Here is a 14686-nt window from a genome sequence, read left to right as displayed (position 1 = left end):
TTTATTTTAAAAATTTCTTTAAATTTCGCAACTCCCAGTCTCGATATTCTTACAAAAGAAAGAGTGTACTCAAAAATAGGCAACATTACTCTTCAAACTCTATTTTTCTCTCTATCAGTGGAATGGCTTCTTATACTCGAGTGCTGTTTTCTTACATTTTGCTTCGAGAAGAAAAGAAATGTCTTAATGTAATTTTTTTTCTACCTTCGTTGCGTTCCACCTCGTTCCCAGGCTATCTTTCCAGGCAAAGAGGAAACGAGGGAACGAGGTTGTGTCACGTTAGTGGCTCTGGATCGTGACGCAATGCTTAGACCACCGCACACAACGTAACGATGCTGTTTTCGTGACTTGTCTGTCGTTATTTTCTGTAGCTTCTTTCAGTGGTGAAACTGTGCGAGGTGATGCTGCTGCAGACATCGCTAGGAAAACGGTAAGCTCACACAGTTTTACTGTACCGCCCGCGAAAAATTGAAGTTTTTTTGCCGTCAAAATGTCTCGTGATTTATCGGCCGATTTTCTCAATGTTTAATGCCAATAAACCGTGTAAAACTTTTTGTTTTTTTTAAAAATTGTGATGACACGTACTAAAACGCGTTAACGACGTAGCAACGATTTCAAACTGACTCGATTTACTTTAGTCGCGCTTAAGTCATTTAAAGTCATTTTGCAACACAGTTACAATACAGCAGAGATACATTTGTATCATATTTAAAATATACTAACCTTTTTCTTCTCGGTCGATACTGTAAGTTAATTAAAGATCCTCGTATTTTTCTTCTTCGGTTTAAAGGAGCTTCGTCACGGTTTGCACATATTGAAAAGTTTAGCCTCAATTTTTCAAATTCGTCGTTTGCAATCCGTGTTAATCTTCTCCATCCTTTGTCATCCTTGTTCCTTTATGGGTTTATCATTACATGTATCTCTTTGGTGTTTTTTCTATGTTATTAAACTGTTATTTTTAGGCTTCCTACCATTTAAAGGTAATTTTGTATGTGGCCAAAATAACTGAAAATAGTCTGAGCCTCTTTAAAGGCATTTAAAGAAATTAAGTTTAGCTCTTGTTCTTGTTGTTGTGGCATTGCATTTATGCCACTAAGTATTTTTTTTTTTCTAATCGAATATTCTGTTCCAATTTGCCAGGATTTACCATCATCGAGTAAACGGAAACCCAAAGCCAAGGCTGGGGCAAAAGGGAAAACGAAAGGGAAAGTTGCTGCGTCAAAGAAAACTGCTCGCACAGATGACTCAAACGATGGGTACGTTTTAGTTGTTGTTTTTCTTATCTTCTCGCGTTCGTTCGTTCGTACGTACGTGCGTACCTACGTCCGTCCGTCCGTCCGTCCGTCCGTCCGTCCGTCCGTCCGTCCGTTCGTTCGTCCGTTCGTCCGTTCGTCTGTCCGTCCGCCCGCCCGTCCGTCCGTTCGTTTGTGCGTTCGTTCATACGTACGTACGTATGTACGTTCGTTCGTTCATTCGCTCGCTCATCCTTTCGTTCGTTTCTTCATTCTTTCTTTCTTCCGTTTTTGACTTCCTTCATGAATTCCTTAATTTCTTTTCCCTTTTTTTTTTATTAGAACCAATGAACCGACAGCACAACCATTTAAAGGTGTGTTTCCATTTTTTTTTTATGTTGCCTATGTATATCCCATGTGAGATTGCAAGGAAATAATTTGCTTGTTGTGTGTCATATTAAATGGAAATCACAAATTACCGTTTGCAGCAGGCAAGTGAAACCTTTTCGTGGTAACTGGTTCCCAAGCCCTGAGCAACTTGCCATGAATTCAGTTGCTCACATACAAAGCTAACCAGTACGTTTTTTTCCAAATTATTTTCTGTCCAATTTATGGGTATGTCGCTACCGCAAAATCACGATGGCGTCCTGATGATAATTGTCAGGACGCCATTGCGGATCAGACAAAGGAAGCTTAAGAAACCACGACGGCAACGCCGAGGGCAACGGCGATTAAAAAATGATTTTATATTTTAGCCACGAATCTCGCGGTATCCTAAAGTCATTTACTTTGTTTATCAGTGTCATAGCTATCTCGAAACTGAATCTATGACACATCGATGAATTCGAAATAAAAATTTTAAAAATTAGCTGTCGTGGTTTACGTTCTCCAGACAACGCAGAATTTGGTCATTCCACGTTGTTGTTTTGCAGAGGACAGCAAAGAAATCTACCAAGAATTACAACGCAGGCGCACAGCTATTGTTTTCCTCATTAAACCTGTTGTTTAGCAACGTTACCGTTGCTGTTGCAGTTGTTTTAAGCTCCCTATTCAATATGCAAGGCGTACCCTACACCAGACTAGCACATAGAATTCTATAGATGAGTAGAAGCAATAGTCCTTGTTATGAAAACATGATTGATCATTGCAGTACTGCGATGATCAATCATGTCTTCATATCTCTCTCCGCAGCTCAAATATACGATCTTTCATATATTTACTTGTTGTAGTCATAGTTGTTAGTGTGGAATCCAGATTTGTCACAAAGTTTAAAAGTAGACGGCCCTCTTGTTGGAGTAGATGGGGAAATTTGTCATCATTTTGTTAACCTTACTCAAGGGGGAATTTCAAAACGGAGGTTTCACTCTGAAAACGCATCAAATGTTTTCCGTCCACACTACGCCGGAGGAATTAAAATCGCAACGATCACCGGTCATTTTGGATTTGTGTTTGAGGAAAACTTGGTCATGGAAATCACGTGATTATCGTGACGTCATCGTTTTCGAAAAGCTCTGTTTTCAAAATGTTTTCCGTCCACATGAAAACGAAAAGCCGGCGTTTTCAAATTCCACCGGTTTGAAGAGCATTTTCGAAAAGCTCCGTTTTCGTGACGGATTAGTGTGGACGGTAGACCAAGCCGTAGAAATAAGGCTGCGTTTTCAAATTTCTCCGGCGCAATGTGGAGGCTTCGTAAGTCAACAGAGTACCCTGCTAAGGGCATAAAGAAGATGGTGATTTTTTTCATGTAACTTTTTATAGCTACTTTCGACAACAACAACAACTTTATTTGTACTCAGCTAAAAACTAAATGAACAAAAATAAGTTGAAATAAAAAGAGTACATGGCTGCCCGAAATAACTTTTCGATTATTGGAAACCTAAAAACGTTCTAGTCGTGAAGGCGAATGTGCTGTAGCTCAAGTGTAGAGTTGTGATTGTGATTTCGACCGCATTTTAATTTCTTGTGTTTCTCTCTCTGAAAGGCTCAAGATCCAATGTTATATTACGGGTAAGTCTGTGAGCAAGGGTGTTGGTAGGGGGGGGGGGGGGAGGTTCTGAGGTGCCCGTGATCCTCCCTTTTGTCAGCTTGTCAGTTTAAACCAAACAACCTGCAAAAAGTAGCGAAAACGCCATGACGATATCTTGGCCATTGTTGAAAAGCCCACTTTTTTAACATTTGTTTTGTATCAAATTATTTGACACAGTGTGACCCCCCCCCCCCCCCCTTTGAAAACTCCTGGCTACGCCCCTGGTGAGAGAGTAGCTCTCGGAAAACTGTGAGTGTTGAGGAAGAGATAATGCCCAAGGACAAATATCCGAGCATATTTTTGCCCCAAATGGAGGCTACTGTGTTTATTATGCTTCAAATATTTTTCGCAGCACGCGCAGTTTTGAAAATTGGGGAATATCCTCGGATATTTCCCAGTTTTAGCTGGGGAATATTTGGTCACGTGACGCGTTGAGACCAATCGCGCCCGAGCGAAAATATTTCATGGATTGCGATAAACAGCAACGAGCTCTTTTTTGATGTCACTCATAGCAAGGTGATGAAGCAAAGAAGCCGCAAACAGAAGATGATTCCGCTCCAGTAAAACTGTTGTCATCGCGTGTGATTGTCATTCATCCTTTGACGGGATGCAGGTAAACAGGGCAACCTTTGTTTACAATATTTACCTCATGAGCATAAGCGATTCAGTTTATGATCAAGGTACAAAAATGTCAGATCTGAATATTAGTAGTAGTAGAAGTAGTAAACTTTATTTAAGTGTCAGTCGTTCTAGCGTTTTACACACTAATTGGTGACACTAATTAAAGAAAAATTAAGAAAAAACATTAAAATTTTGTGAAAATTGTAACCCTTATTCTAAATAAAACTCTAGTTAAAAACATGTTTAAAAACATACACTTATTCTAAATAGAACTCTAGTTACAAACGTACTTAAAAACATACAGTGATTACATAATTATGATCACTTTCTAAATTAACTATTGCATAAATAACAGTTCTTGCAGCCCCCGTCTTCAATTAAGTGCGTTAAGTCTCTTTTCCTTTATTGGAAGTGCATAACACGATTATCTGTCCCACGGAATTTTAGCGCGATGCATTGAATACTTTTTGTGCGACGCGGGTTTGAAAACCATATTATAGCCTCAGAGCGAGTATTTGTAGGTATCCATCGATGAAGTTTGTTTTGAATGCTCTTTTTCTTCGGAGTCGTTTTGTGGTAGTGTCCCCTGAGGTGTACTGCAGTTTGGCAAAGCGTTTTCTTCCTTTTGTTTCCTATTAGTGATCGCTATAGTCTGTTGAGGACTCTCTGTGAAGTAGAACCACGTTATGTTGTGCTCTATGATGCACAGATGCAGTTTATACGTCAGCTGGAGGTTAGTTTTGTTCGTTGTTAAGTTGTTCTCAGTTCGCATGTGCAGTCCCGCAGTTTCTTGAAGTGTTAACATTGTCTTTCTCGTAGTAGAGAGGCGAGGTGGAGTAATATTTCTTACTTAGAATCGTGAAGTCCTGAATCTAGCCTTTCCGGAGTCATTCATTTTGTTGCGTTCTTTGGCAAGACAATTTAATACTCACTTAGTGTCTCGCAAGTATACATGGGTATCAGAAAGTTGTTAGCACAACCTGCCAAAAATTCATAGTAGGGGGAAGGTAGGGTGGGGGCGGGGGGCGTATTATGCTGGTAAGAGAGAGTGGCAAAACTCCTAGCCGCTTCATGCGACAGGAACAGATTTAAGCGCACTCCTGGTATGTCTTGAAGACAAACGTTACTAATCTTCCAGTATTTTGAGATAGCTACTAAGTAACCATTCATAGTTACCTCAACTTTTCCCCGAAAATAGAACTCCATTGATTTCTTTGTCTTAAAAGGTTTACAAGGCTTCAAGACCTGGAGTTCCTCTTCGGGTGTATTTCTTAATCTACACTGGCTCTGTCGAGGAACAGGTATGAACAAGTTTTATTAGAAGGTATTCAGGTACTATTGGGCAAGAGCCAGGGTGTTGAGGAAGTAGGGTTCAGTCGGTGTATCCTCTGAGCGTGGTCATACACGCTGAAAGCTCGATAGAGTTTTTTCTTTTCAAAAAGGAAGTGTTGTTATTTTATTGGAACACACATAATTTACAACAGTTAACATTACTTGCAATAATAACATTCCTTATAACATAGCCTCGGAAGTCTGGTAAGCACTCAAGAAGCTAGAGTCGCACTCGGCTATCGCCTTGTGCGACTCTTACGTTTCTTTCGTGCTTAGCAACCTCCCGCGTGCGTCCAAAACTCGATAATTGCACGCTGCACGCTTACCATTCTTAATTACAATACTAATATTACCCACAATAATAACATTGCGTACCATAACAAAAAAGCTTACAAAACCCTACCATTGCTTGCGATACTAACTCTACTTACAGTACTAAGATTGCTCACAAATTATTAATACCTTACATTATTCATTTACTTATAGCATCGTATTATGCTTAACGTTAAACATTAACACACAGTGTTATTTAAACGATGAAAAAAAGTCCAATAGAGTTAATGTCAGAGGAGCAAAAGATCGTGTCGATACTCATGAAAATTTGGTTCAAATTCGCTGTGAACGCCCGAAAGAGGACGAGATGGGAAGATGTGCTTTTTCTTGGTTGTCCTGTTTTTTAAAGAGTCGTTATTGTTTCCAACTGCTTATTGTACACAAGCCAGCGGAGGACAGAAGGAAATTTGCTGGTCTGTCAACGTTCGACCTGGCAACAGGAACTTGTTGGAAAAATTTCTTGACATACATGGTGTGCTATAGAATGATTGTGATTAAATGTGTCTGCCTTTGGGTTTTTCAGTTATGTTGTAGCGAGAAGCTGTCCGTTCTGTTTTGCTCTGTGTGTCAATGCATTTACTCTCTTTGTTGTTGTACCTCTGATGTCTCCATTCAATGTTAGGCCTGTCCTTCTAGTTTCGTGTGTTATCTTGACCTACTTTTACCTGGCTTTTTTCCCTTGGACTCACGGTTCTTACTGATCATTTTTGCTATATTTTCATTAATACTTTAATCTTAACTAAAATTTAGAATTAGTTCTTGATTATGATCATATGGCTGCTTTTTCGGTGTTAACCTCTTTTTTTTTTTTATCATATGCCTAGCTTCGCGGGCGTGCAACTGCAAGACAAACCAAGTTCTGAGCTGTGATTGGCAAGATATGGAGGCCATCTTGTCCCTCTCGGGATTGCCCGCTCTATCCCGCCATCTTGACCTCACTTGGCCAATAACCCATAATTATTTCCGTTTCAGAAATACTTAACAACTCTTCGAAAAGAAAAAGAAGCATTTGAGATGCTGATCAAAAACAAAGGAGTAAGTTCATGTTCCTCTGTTTTATTTTAACTTTCAATGTTTTGCAGAGCATATGTATAAAGAATAAACGAAAATGAGGAAAAAAATCATCGTGTCTTAGGGAAATAGTGATGGAGGCAGCGTGGCCGAGTGGTTTGGTCGCCGGACTTGAAATCCTGAGGTCGCATTATCAAGTCCCGCTCTGACCACTAAGCTGGAGTTGTTTCTCGCTAGACCCTTGTTCAAGTCTTTGGTCGTCCTTGTAAATAGTCAACTGCTCTGCCTCCCGCCAGTTTGGATTTATCATGTACTGTTTGGGCTATGGACCCAGGAATTTCAAATTTCTATATGTCCAAGTTTAGTTGGAAGAACTGTAATCTAAGTAACAATAGTTATTGATGTTTTTCTATTCTATTCCCTTTTTATTTGTATCTTTATTTTTTTGTGTGTGCTTTCCCTCTACCAGACCATGGTTGTGCCGGAAGAACGTGAAGGAAAGACAGGCGCAGCCATGATGTTGAGCCGAGACCCATCCAAGGCGACTGATGCTGTGAGCACCAGGAAAGCGGGAGCACAGGACGGACAAAATAAGGCATCTAGAAAGGTCTAGAAAAGGATTCTCTTTCCCATTTGAGCCACAAAAGTCACAATAAAGCTGAGTCGTTTTTAGAACATAACCTAAGAAAAACAGGAGGGAACATTTTAGACCCATTCAAACCACGTTTGGGTACTGATAGGACATTGATAAATTGGACACGGGTTACGATTTTACCTTGGCCCAACTAACAATTCTAGTGCAGCGCAAAAAGGCCTTTAATGTACATTACCATTTTTGTTGGAGGCGCGTCGCCTCATAGTTAAAATGCTCACCTCCGGATCGAGTGTTCCGGATACAAGCACTGGCCGGGGTCGTTGTGTTGTGTTCTTGGGCAAGACACTTTACTCTCACTGTGCCTCTCCACCCAGGTGTAGAAATGGGTCCCGGTGAATTTAACGTTGGAGCGTAACCCTGCGATGGACTAGCATTCCATCCAGGGGGGAGTAGAAATACTCCTAGTCGCTTGATGCTACAGAAACCGGAGATAAGAGCCGGGCTGATGGGCCAGCTGGCTCATATACAGACTTAGCCCACACCATTTTTTTGTTGTTGTTGTAGGTCATTGTCGACATGCGTGAGTTTCGAAGTGAGCTTCCTTCTCTAATACATCGGAGAGGAATTGATGTAGAGCCTGTCACGTTAGAGGTTGGTGCAAATCTTTGCTTTTGTTTTAAATGCCTAAGGGCCTGTTTGCAAGGAGAGAGGATTACCTTAGCAAGCGGATTACCCTAGCTTACACACATTTCCTCTTGTTTTTGTTGTTGTCGTGTTTACAAGGCAGCCAGGGTCACCAGGGTAGGCGGGTTACCCTATCTGCGTGCTAGGGTAACCCTGGCAGGCGGGTTAACTTTTTCCCTTTAAAACACTCCAGGAAGGGTTAACCCGCCTACCCGAGTTAACTTTCTAATTGCTTCCAGACCCTTTTAGTGTAACCGCGCATTAAGTTGTCCCGGGTTGTAGGGCTACCCTACCTGTGAAAATTTGCTTGTAATCCCGAGCTATCTTTTGTCCTCTAGCTAGGGTTAACCCGCTTGCTAGGGTAACCCTTCATCCTTGTAAACAGGCCCTAACTTAGCCATCTTCCCTTTTTACATCACTCTGAGATGTTTACTCAAAAAGGAAGACAGGTATCCCAATCTCATCGCGTGAGCGCCTTTGTGCGATATTGAGAAACAACGTTACATGATTGGGAGAAGTTTGTACGCGAATGTTACAGCGAATGTTACGAACGCATTCAGCAACGAGAGATACGGAAAAAGAATACGGTAAAAACGTCATCCTCGCTTCCTTTGCGTTATTTCTTATGTTGTTGTGGAGGTTTAGACAATTTTAAACAGATTGCAACGGGTCTTAGCTTCTCTTTTGTCCACTCTCTCTATATAAAACTTGCTGAAATCGCTTTAAAATTCATTAAGCAACGTCTTACGTAATATCTCAATTTGCTACATTTCCAAACACCAAGAAGAGTGTGGAAAATAAGGCGCACAGCGGAGTATTTTTGACGAACCTTGAGATGTTTGGAAATGTGGTCAAACGCTGTCTCGAATGGTTGACATATCCCCTCACTCATAACTAAGGAGAAAACGGAGAAATGATTTCATAAGAATCTATGCTCATTAGGATCGAATTTCCAAATTTAAACGTGACGAATTATTAATCATTTGAGAAATATGTGAGATCAATGAGTTGTAATGTCGTAAGGAGCACATGGAAAGTAACATAACACGACTTAAGGTCATTCCACTGAAATAGAACCTGCACTGAAATTTTTGTGAAACTTTGCTTATTGATTGTTTATATTATAGGAACTTAAATTTAGAAATCAAAATGAGGGGTCCCCATGTTCGTTTAGGAGCAACAGCACCTTGTTTATACCCAATAAATCCTTATAATAGCACTATGATTGTAGACACGATTGCTTGCTAAATTCACGTTTCCGGAGATTGTTTTTTGTTCTACACTGACAATTGGTCGATATTTATTTTACACAGAGAAATTTATTACTCAATTCAAAATGATAGGTCACCGTACTCGTTTGCGAGAAAATGACTATGGCGAGGGCCAGTCGTAAAGAAAAAGCCGCCATTTTTAAATGCGCGCGCTGATCGCGCGTGTAATTATGCGCAGTAGGGAGCGCAATGCAATACTGGGGAATGACCTTAATCTATGAGATGGCCTGTGTATCCTTGATTGTAGTCCAACTATCGTTGAGGCTATGTTATTGATATTCCCAGGTTGGAGACTACATTCTCACTCCAGATATGTGTGTTGAACGAAAGAGCATCGGTGATTTAATAGGATCTCTAAACAATGGCAGGCTGTGAGTACTGTAATTGTACCTCGATCTATTTTACAAATAGATTTCATCATATTAGGCTGGAGGCTCCTTAAAGTGTCAAGTAACAGCTGGTTTGCTAAACGTTAAGCAAACAAGCTACTCGCCTTCAGCCTCATATTTTAGTTTATCGTCGTAGTGTCACGCATCATATGAGTTTTTTACTCATTCCTATTGAAATGGATTCGTGTTGCCATGCATCTGTTCATTAATAGATCACAGATGACGTCAAAATATGGTAAGATCGAAAAACGTGGCAGGCGAGGCGTTAGCCGAGTATGTCATTGATGTTCTTAGTGTGGAATCTATCTGTTTTATAAATTAAAGAAGCAAAAATTGTTAATGACGCCATTAAACGTGTGTTCTCCAGTAACCATGAGACTTTTATCTACATTTTCTTATTTGCTCGTAAGTTTTGCTTTTAGGATTTCTTGGCAACCTAGTTTGCTATACAACTGCACGATTCAACATGCCTGCAATCTCAGCACTACATTACAATTTTTACTCTATACATGTAGTGTAAATGTAAAGTACAGCATGATGGATTTGAAAACTTAAAAGTTGCTTAGAAAAGACAGGCTGCTATTTAGTTAGTTGACAGTTATTTCATCCAGAAAAGGTCCATGACAAGAACATTCAAATACAGTAACCAAGTGGGATTGTTTTGCGGTTCGGAGAGCGACAAAGGTAATTTACGGTCATCCCATAGCTTGTGCATGCGCCGAAGTGGGAAACTTCCTTTAGTAAAACACAAAAAACGTCAATGTATTGGCCTTGCGCGAATCCACTTTAAGTTAGTTACTTAACGGAAGTTTTACCACTGAACTTGATTTCCATTTATACATGTGGTTTATGAGTTGTTGTTGTGTTTTTAAGTTTGTTGGTTTTCGTTTTCAATCCCTGTTTCTTTAGGTACAACCAGGCTGTTTCAATGACTAGATTTTACAAAAGACCCATTCTCTTAATTGAATTCGACCCTAACAAGTCGTTTTCACTGCAGGTTAGTGTCCCTAAAGGTTCTGTTACTCTAGGCCATTTTTCTTGCAGTCTCTCTTGGATATTGCCAAAAGAAGAAATGGATTCTACTTTGTTCAACGCTTGCTGCAACAAAAACTTTGCAAGACATGTTCAGGAGGTGTTACACTACTCAACGTCTTGTGCAAATTGGTCTCAACTCCGCCACACAAAATTTCGAGAGAAGTTGCAAGATATTTTTAGACATGGATTTTTCTGCATGAAGATGTGCAGTTTTCCTTCAACCGAACCGGCTAAATAGACGGTTACGCGAAAGCTACATATGCGTATCACGTCCTACCTTATTTTAAATATAAAATTTTAAACATTAAAAAGTAGTACTTTAATTCATAAATGTACACTGCGAGGAAATAAAGTATGTTGTTGTTGTTGTTGTTATGCTGTGTCTGATTCTTTCTTCAATTCCACGAACACGATTCATTTAAGAACACGTGCCCTTTAAGAACTTGTTTTGAAGGGCAGGAGTTAAAATCCATAAAATTATCTTTCAAACTCTTTATTTCGCTCAACGTTTACCCATTTTGAATATGGTGAATTTTGCCGTGCAAAGATCTCTTCTGCAGTCATGTTAACACCGTAATCGCGAGAATGCGATAATAACGCGTGTGAAATAAAATATTTAAGTTTCACCTAGCGCTTCAATGGCCTATAATTTTGCATTCCTCTATTGCAGGCAAAATCTAGTTTGTCCAGTGAAGTTTCCGTTAATGACATCTCATCTAAGTTGACTCTACTTACACTTCATTTTCCAAAGGTAAGGAAATCTTCTGTGTCACTGTGGCCTCATGGTTAGCGCGCTCGAATCCAGATCGAAAGATGCGGGTTCGAGCCCTGGCCGGGGTCATTGCGCTATATTCGTGGGCAAGACACGTTACTCTCATTACATAGGGCCTTTGTTCACCCAGGTGTATAAATGGGTACCGAAACACTGTTACGGTAACGTGGCAAAAATGCTGTTGGGATGGAGGGGGGGAGGAAGTTGCGATAAGGGATTGGGATGCCCTCTAGAGGGATCAGCAATAGTCCTAGTCGCACCATTCTCCCAGTCGCTTCATTCTAAATAATCTGATCGACCACTACAACTCGCAGCTTGCTTACGTGATTCACCGGTTAAAAAAACAGGATTAATTCCCGCACTGTGGCTAGCGAACACCTAAGAAAGTTTTATGATTAGTGATTAGTTAGGTATCAACGAATGAAATTAATGGACTGACTAACTGATTGATTGATTGATTGATTGATTGATTGATTGATTGATTGATTAAACGATTTGTTTTGATCATGATTGCCCTTCAGTTACGAATCTTGTGGTGCCATAGTCCTTATGCAACTGCAGAGTTATTCGATGATTTGAAGGTGAGTGTCGTGTAAGTTGCAGAATGTAAATACATTGCTTGTTTGCATTACACTATAAATCCATTTTGTAATAAGTCCTTAAAAGGCCAAAATCAAACTTGAATTCAGCGCATGATTCACCTCCGACTGAAACCCTTGTATGTGACCATTCAAATGAAAACTATTAAGCAATACTTTTATGTGTATGGTGGCAGATGTTTGCCATACATATTTTTCGTTGTTTTAATATTTTCCAAAAGTAAAATCAAAATAAATTACTTAAATATGAATGGTAAACATCGGCCACCATACACGTGTTTATTTTCCTCCACCAGGCAAATAACCCGGAACCAGATACTAACACAGCTATGGTGGTTGGATCTGACCCATCAGCAGCTGCCTCTGATGTCACGTACAACATTGGCCCGCAGGTTGGAAGATGCTGCAGTGAACTTCATATAGCTTTTTCTGTCTCTGTCCATGGACTGGGATGATGCGGGCGAGCCGTTCGTTTTCTTTCTTTTTTTTTGTTTTGTGATGGATGGCAGCAAGTGTTGCTGGTGATGCTAATGGGGAGGGGGAGGGGGAGGGGGAGGGGAAGGGAAGAGGAATGGGAGGAGGGAGGGGAAGGAAGGGGAAGGTGAAGTCTGTCGAAGTGAGGAAGGAAGTCACTGCATGTCTTGAAGGGTATAAACGATCTGACAGAGCTTCTGGGCTTGAAAAACAGTAATATTTCTTTAGGCTAGCCAAAATAAATATAATCGGTGATCAGTTATTTTATTTGGTTCTCGCAATCTGAAGCTGGCCATGTCGTCCCAACAGCATTGTCTATGTTAATATGTAAAACATTGAATTTTATTTGGTTTTTAGATTTCCTCCTTGCAGTTTCTTTTGCTTCACGAGAAACATTTTTTATTGTTACTCTACCTCAGTTCACTTAAAAATCATCTTACACTGTGATTTGTAATTACAATTTTTTTTCTCTTGAAGGACTTTATTTTGAAGCTGCCCGGAATAACGTTCAAGAACTACAGGTACAATTTGCAAATGTAGAGGAATCCATGTAGAGGAAAAGAGGAATCCAAGCACATTTGAAATGTGCAATTACAGCAATATCGAAGTGCGTGTCACAGACCCGAAAGCAGTCAAAATGAAAACAGTTATTTGGAAACTGTTCTCAACAAATCGTTCGAAGTAGAGAACTTTTTTTGTGGAGATATATAATGAAAGATAGTTCATTCTAAACTTGGTCGATAAATGTGAAAAATGAAACGTGAATTCACATGCGTGGGATAAAGAAAAATATCTGACTCCCTTACGGAACTCGAACCCATGACCTCTGTTCGGCGCCCTAGCCACTGAGCTACAGAGAGACTAATGGTGAATGAGACCATTTGCTTAGTTATGACAGGCTTCCTGCTTACTGCTAGGAGCAGCAATGTCAAAAGTATCTTGTGCAGAGATAATAATAAAAGATGGTAAATTTGAAGCTCTGCGAAGAAATGGGAAAGCTGAAATGTTTGGCATGTCACGAACGTGAGAGGGACATATTTTTTCGGTTCTGTAACTGAATCTACATGTCTTTTTTTTTTTTTTTCAGGTCTGTCATGAGAAACGTCGAGAGTATTCAAGAACTTTTCACGTTGTCGCAAGAAAGACTTGCTACTGTTTTAGGCAATGCTGGCAGTGCCAAGCAATTGTGGGAATTCATTCACAACGGTAACAAAGCTCAAACCTTGAAAGCACAAACGACTACCCAACGAAACCGCCGGTAATCTATAACCAAATAGTTATAAAACGACAAAGCAAGAAAAAGATTTTCGTTTACTACATTATCATTCACTACGCGGTGGAAAAGAAGTGACAATGTCGTGATGGTGAAAATTTGCTAATAGTTTATAATCAAAAGCAATTGATGCAATAAAAAGGCGCTTTTCAGGTCATACGACTGCGCTGTAAACCCCAATACCGAATATGCATTCTGTAATATTAAAACAGAGTGAGTGTTCTGTAATTTTTGATGTTTATTTATAAGATGGGACCAATTGATTACCATATGTTTATTGTTTTTGAGCTTGAAAACAATAAAAATTGAATATCAAATATTCGTTTCACAAGTTCGATACAACAATCGTTGTTCGATACAATATTCGCGATCGATTTGCACTGACCTCTCATATTGTATCTATCACGTATAATCATCGAACATTCATCTTGAGGAATCGAAAACTCGCTTACCGTTGATCATAACAAGAGCTTGCTCCTAGAGCGTTCTCATTGACCAAGCTGTTACGTAATTTCCCGTGAGAATGGACAGCTGCATATCACAGGTCCGTTCTTGTGCACCTTACCCATATCTCAGATGAGAAGCAGAGGCAGTAGAATCATAAATCACTGTTGTCATGACAACCTTAATATCTCCACCTATTCATAGAGCGTTGAATCCAAGATGGCGGATATTTTCGATGTAAGTGACGTCATTGTCGCGCCATATTACATCATCTTTAGCACATTATTTAAGGACGTTTGCGCTAATTGTTTCTGAGCATCCTCACTAGTGAAGTGAAGTGGAAGACTTTATTTAATGAGGGTGACCCGTGACAGTAACTTAAGTTACTGATAAACTTGGGGCCCTCAGCTTAAAATAATTAGAATGCTAAAAATATATTATTTACAATAAAATGCTAAAATACGATATTATTTACAATAAAATACTTAATTAAGTTACTATTAAAAATGGTTACAAATAATAAACTGGACTTACAATTTCAAACATACTACGAATAATAAGAGTTAAAAAATTCCATTAGTTTTCTGAGAGTTAA

General features: G+C 39.7%; 1 protein-coding gene across 2 annotated transcripts in view; it reads left to right on the top strand.

Moving 5' to 3' along the window:
• LOC145468576 (DNA repair endonuclease XPF-like) overlaps nucleotides 1–14429 on the top strand; it is a 64986-nt gene extending 50557 nt beyond the window's left edge. For both annotated transcript variants that reach the window (XM_081452311.1, XM_081452310.1), the window contains exons 18-34: nucleotides 372–430; nucleotides 1141–1256; nucleotides 1575–1606; nucleotides 3214–3239; nucleotides 3771–3871; nucleotides 4519–4612; nucleotides 5106–5180; nucleotides 6517–6579; nucleotides 7025–7162; nucleotides 7715–7801; nucleotides 9391–9476; nucleotides 10404–10491; nucleotides 11200–11280; nucleotides 11823–11882; nucleotides 12197–12292; nucleotides 12852–12895; nucleotides 13462–14429. In XM_081452311.1, coding sequence (XP_081308437.1) covers nucleotides 372–430; nucleotides 1141–1256; nucleotides 1575–1606; nucleotides 3214–3239; nucleotides 3771–3871; nucleotides 4519–4612; nucleotides 5106–5180; nucleotides 6517–6579; nucleotides 7025–7162; nucleotides 7715–7801; nucleotides 9391–9476; nucleotides 10404–10491; nucleotides 11200–11280; nucleotides 11823–11882; nucleotides 12197–12292; nucleotides 12852–12895; nucleotides 13462–13636 — 1421 coding nt within the window. In that variant the 3' untranslated portion in view covers nucleotides 13637–14429. The remainder of the gene's footprint in view (nucleotides 1–371; nucleotides 431–1140; nucleotides 1257–1574; nucleotides 1607–3213; nucleotides 3240–3770; nucleotides 3872–4518; nucleotides 4613–5105; nucleotides 5181–6516; nucleotides 6580–7024; nucleotides 7163–7714; nucleotides 7802–9390; nucleotides 9477–10403; nucleotides 10492–11199; nucleotides 11281–11822; nucleotides 11883–12196; nucleotides 12293–12851; nucleotides 12896–13461) is intronic.
• Nucleotides 14430–14686: the final 257 nt, after the last annotated feature.

This window comes from Orbicella franksi, chromosome 14 (genome assembly GCF_964199315.1).
Source record: "Orbicella franksi chromosome 14, jaOrbFran1.1, whole genome shotgun sequence".
Classification (NCBI taxonomy): Eukaryota; Metazoa; Cnidaria; class Anthozoa; order Scleractinia; family Merulinidae; genus Orbicella; species Orbicella franksi.
The sequence above is the reverse complement of the archived record's forward strand: the minus strand, read 5'-3'. Positions and strand labels throughout refer to the sequence as shown.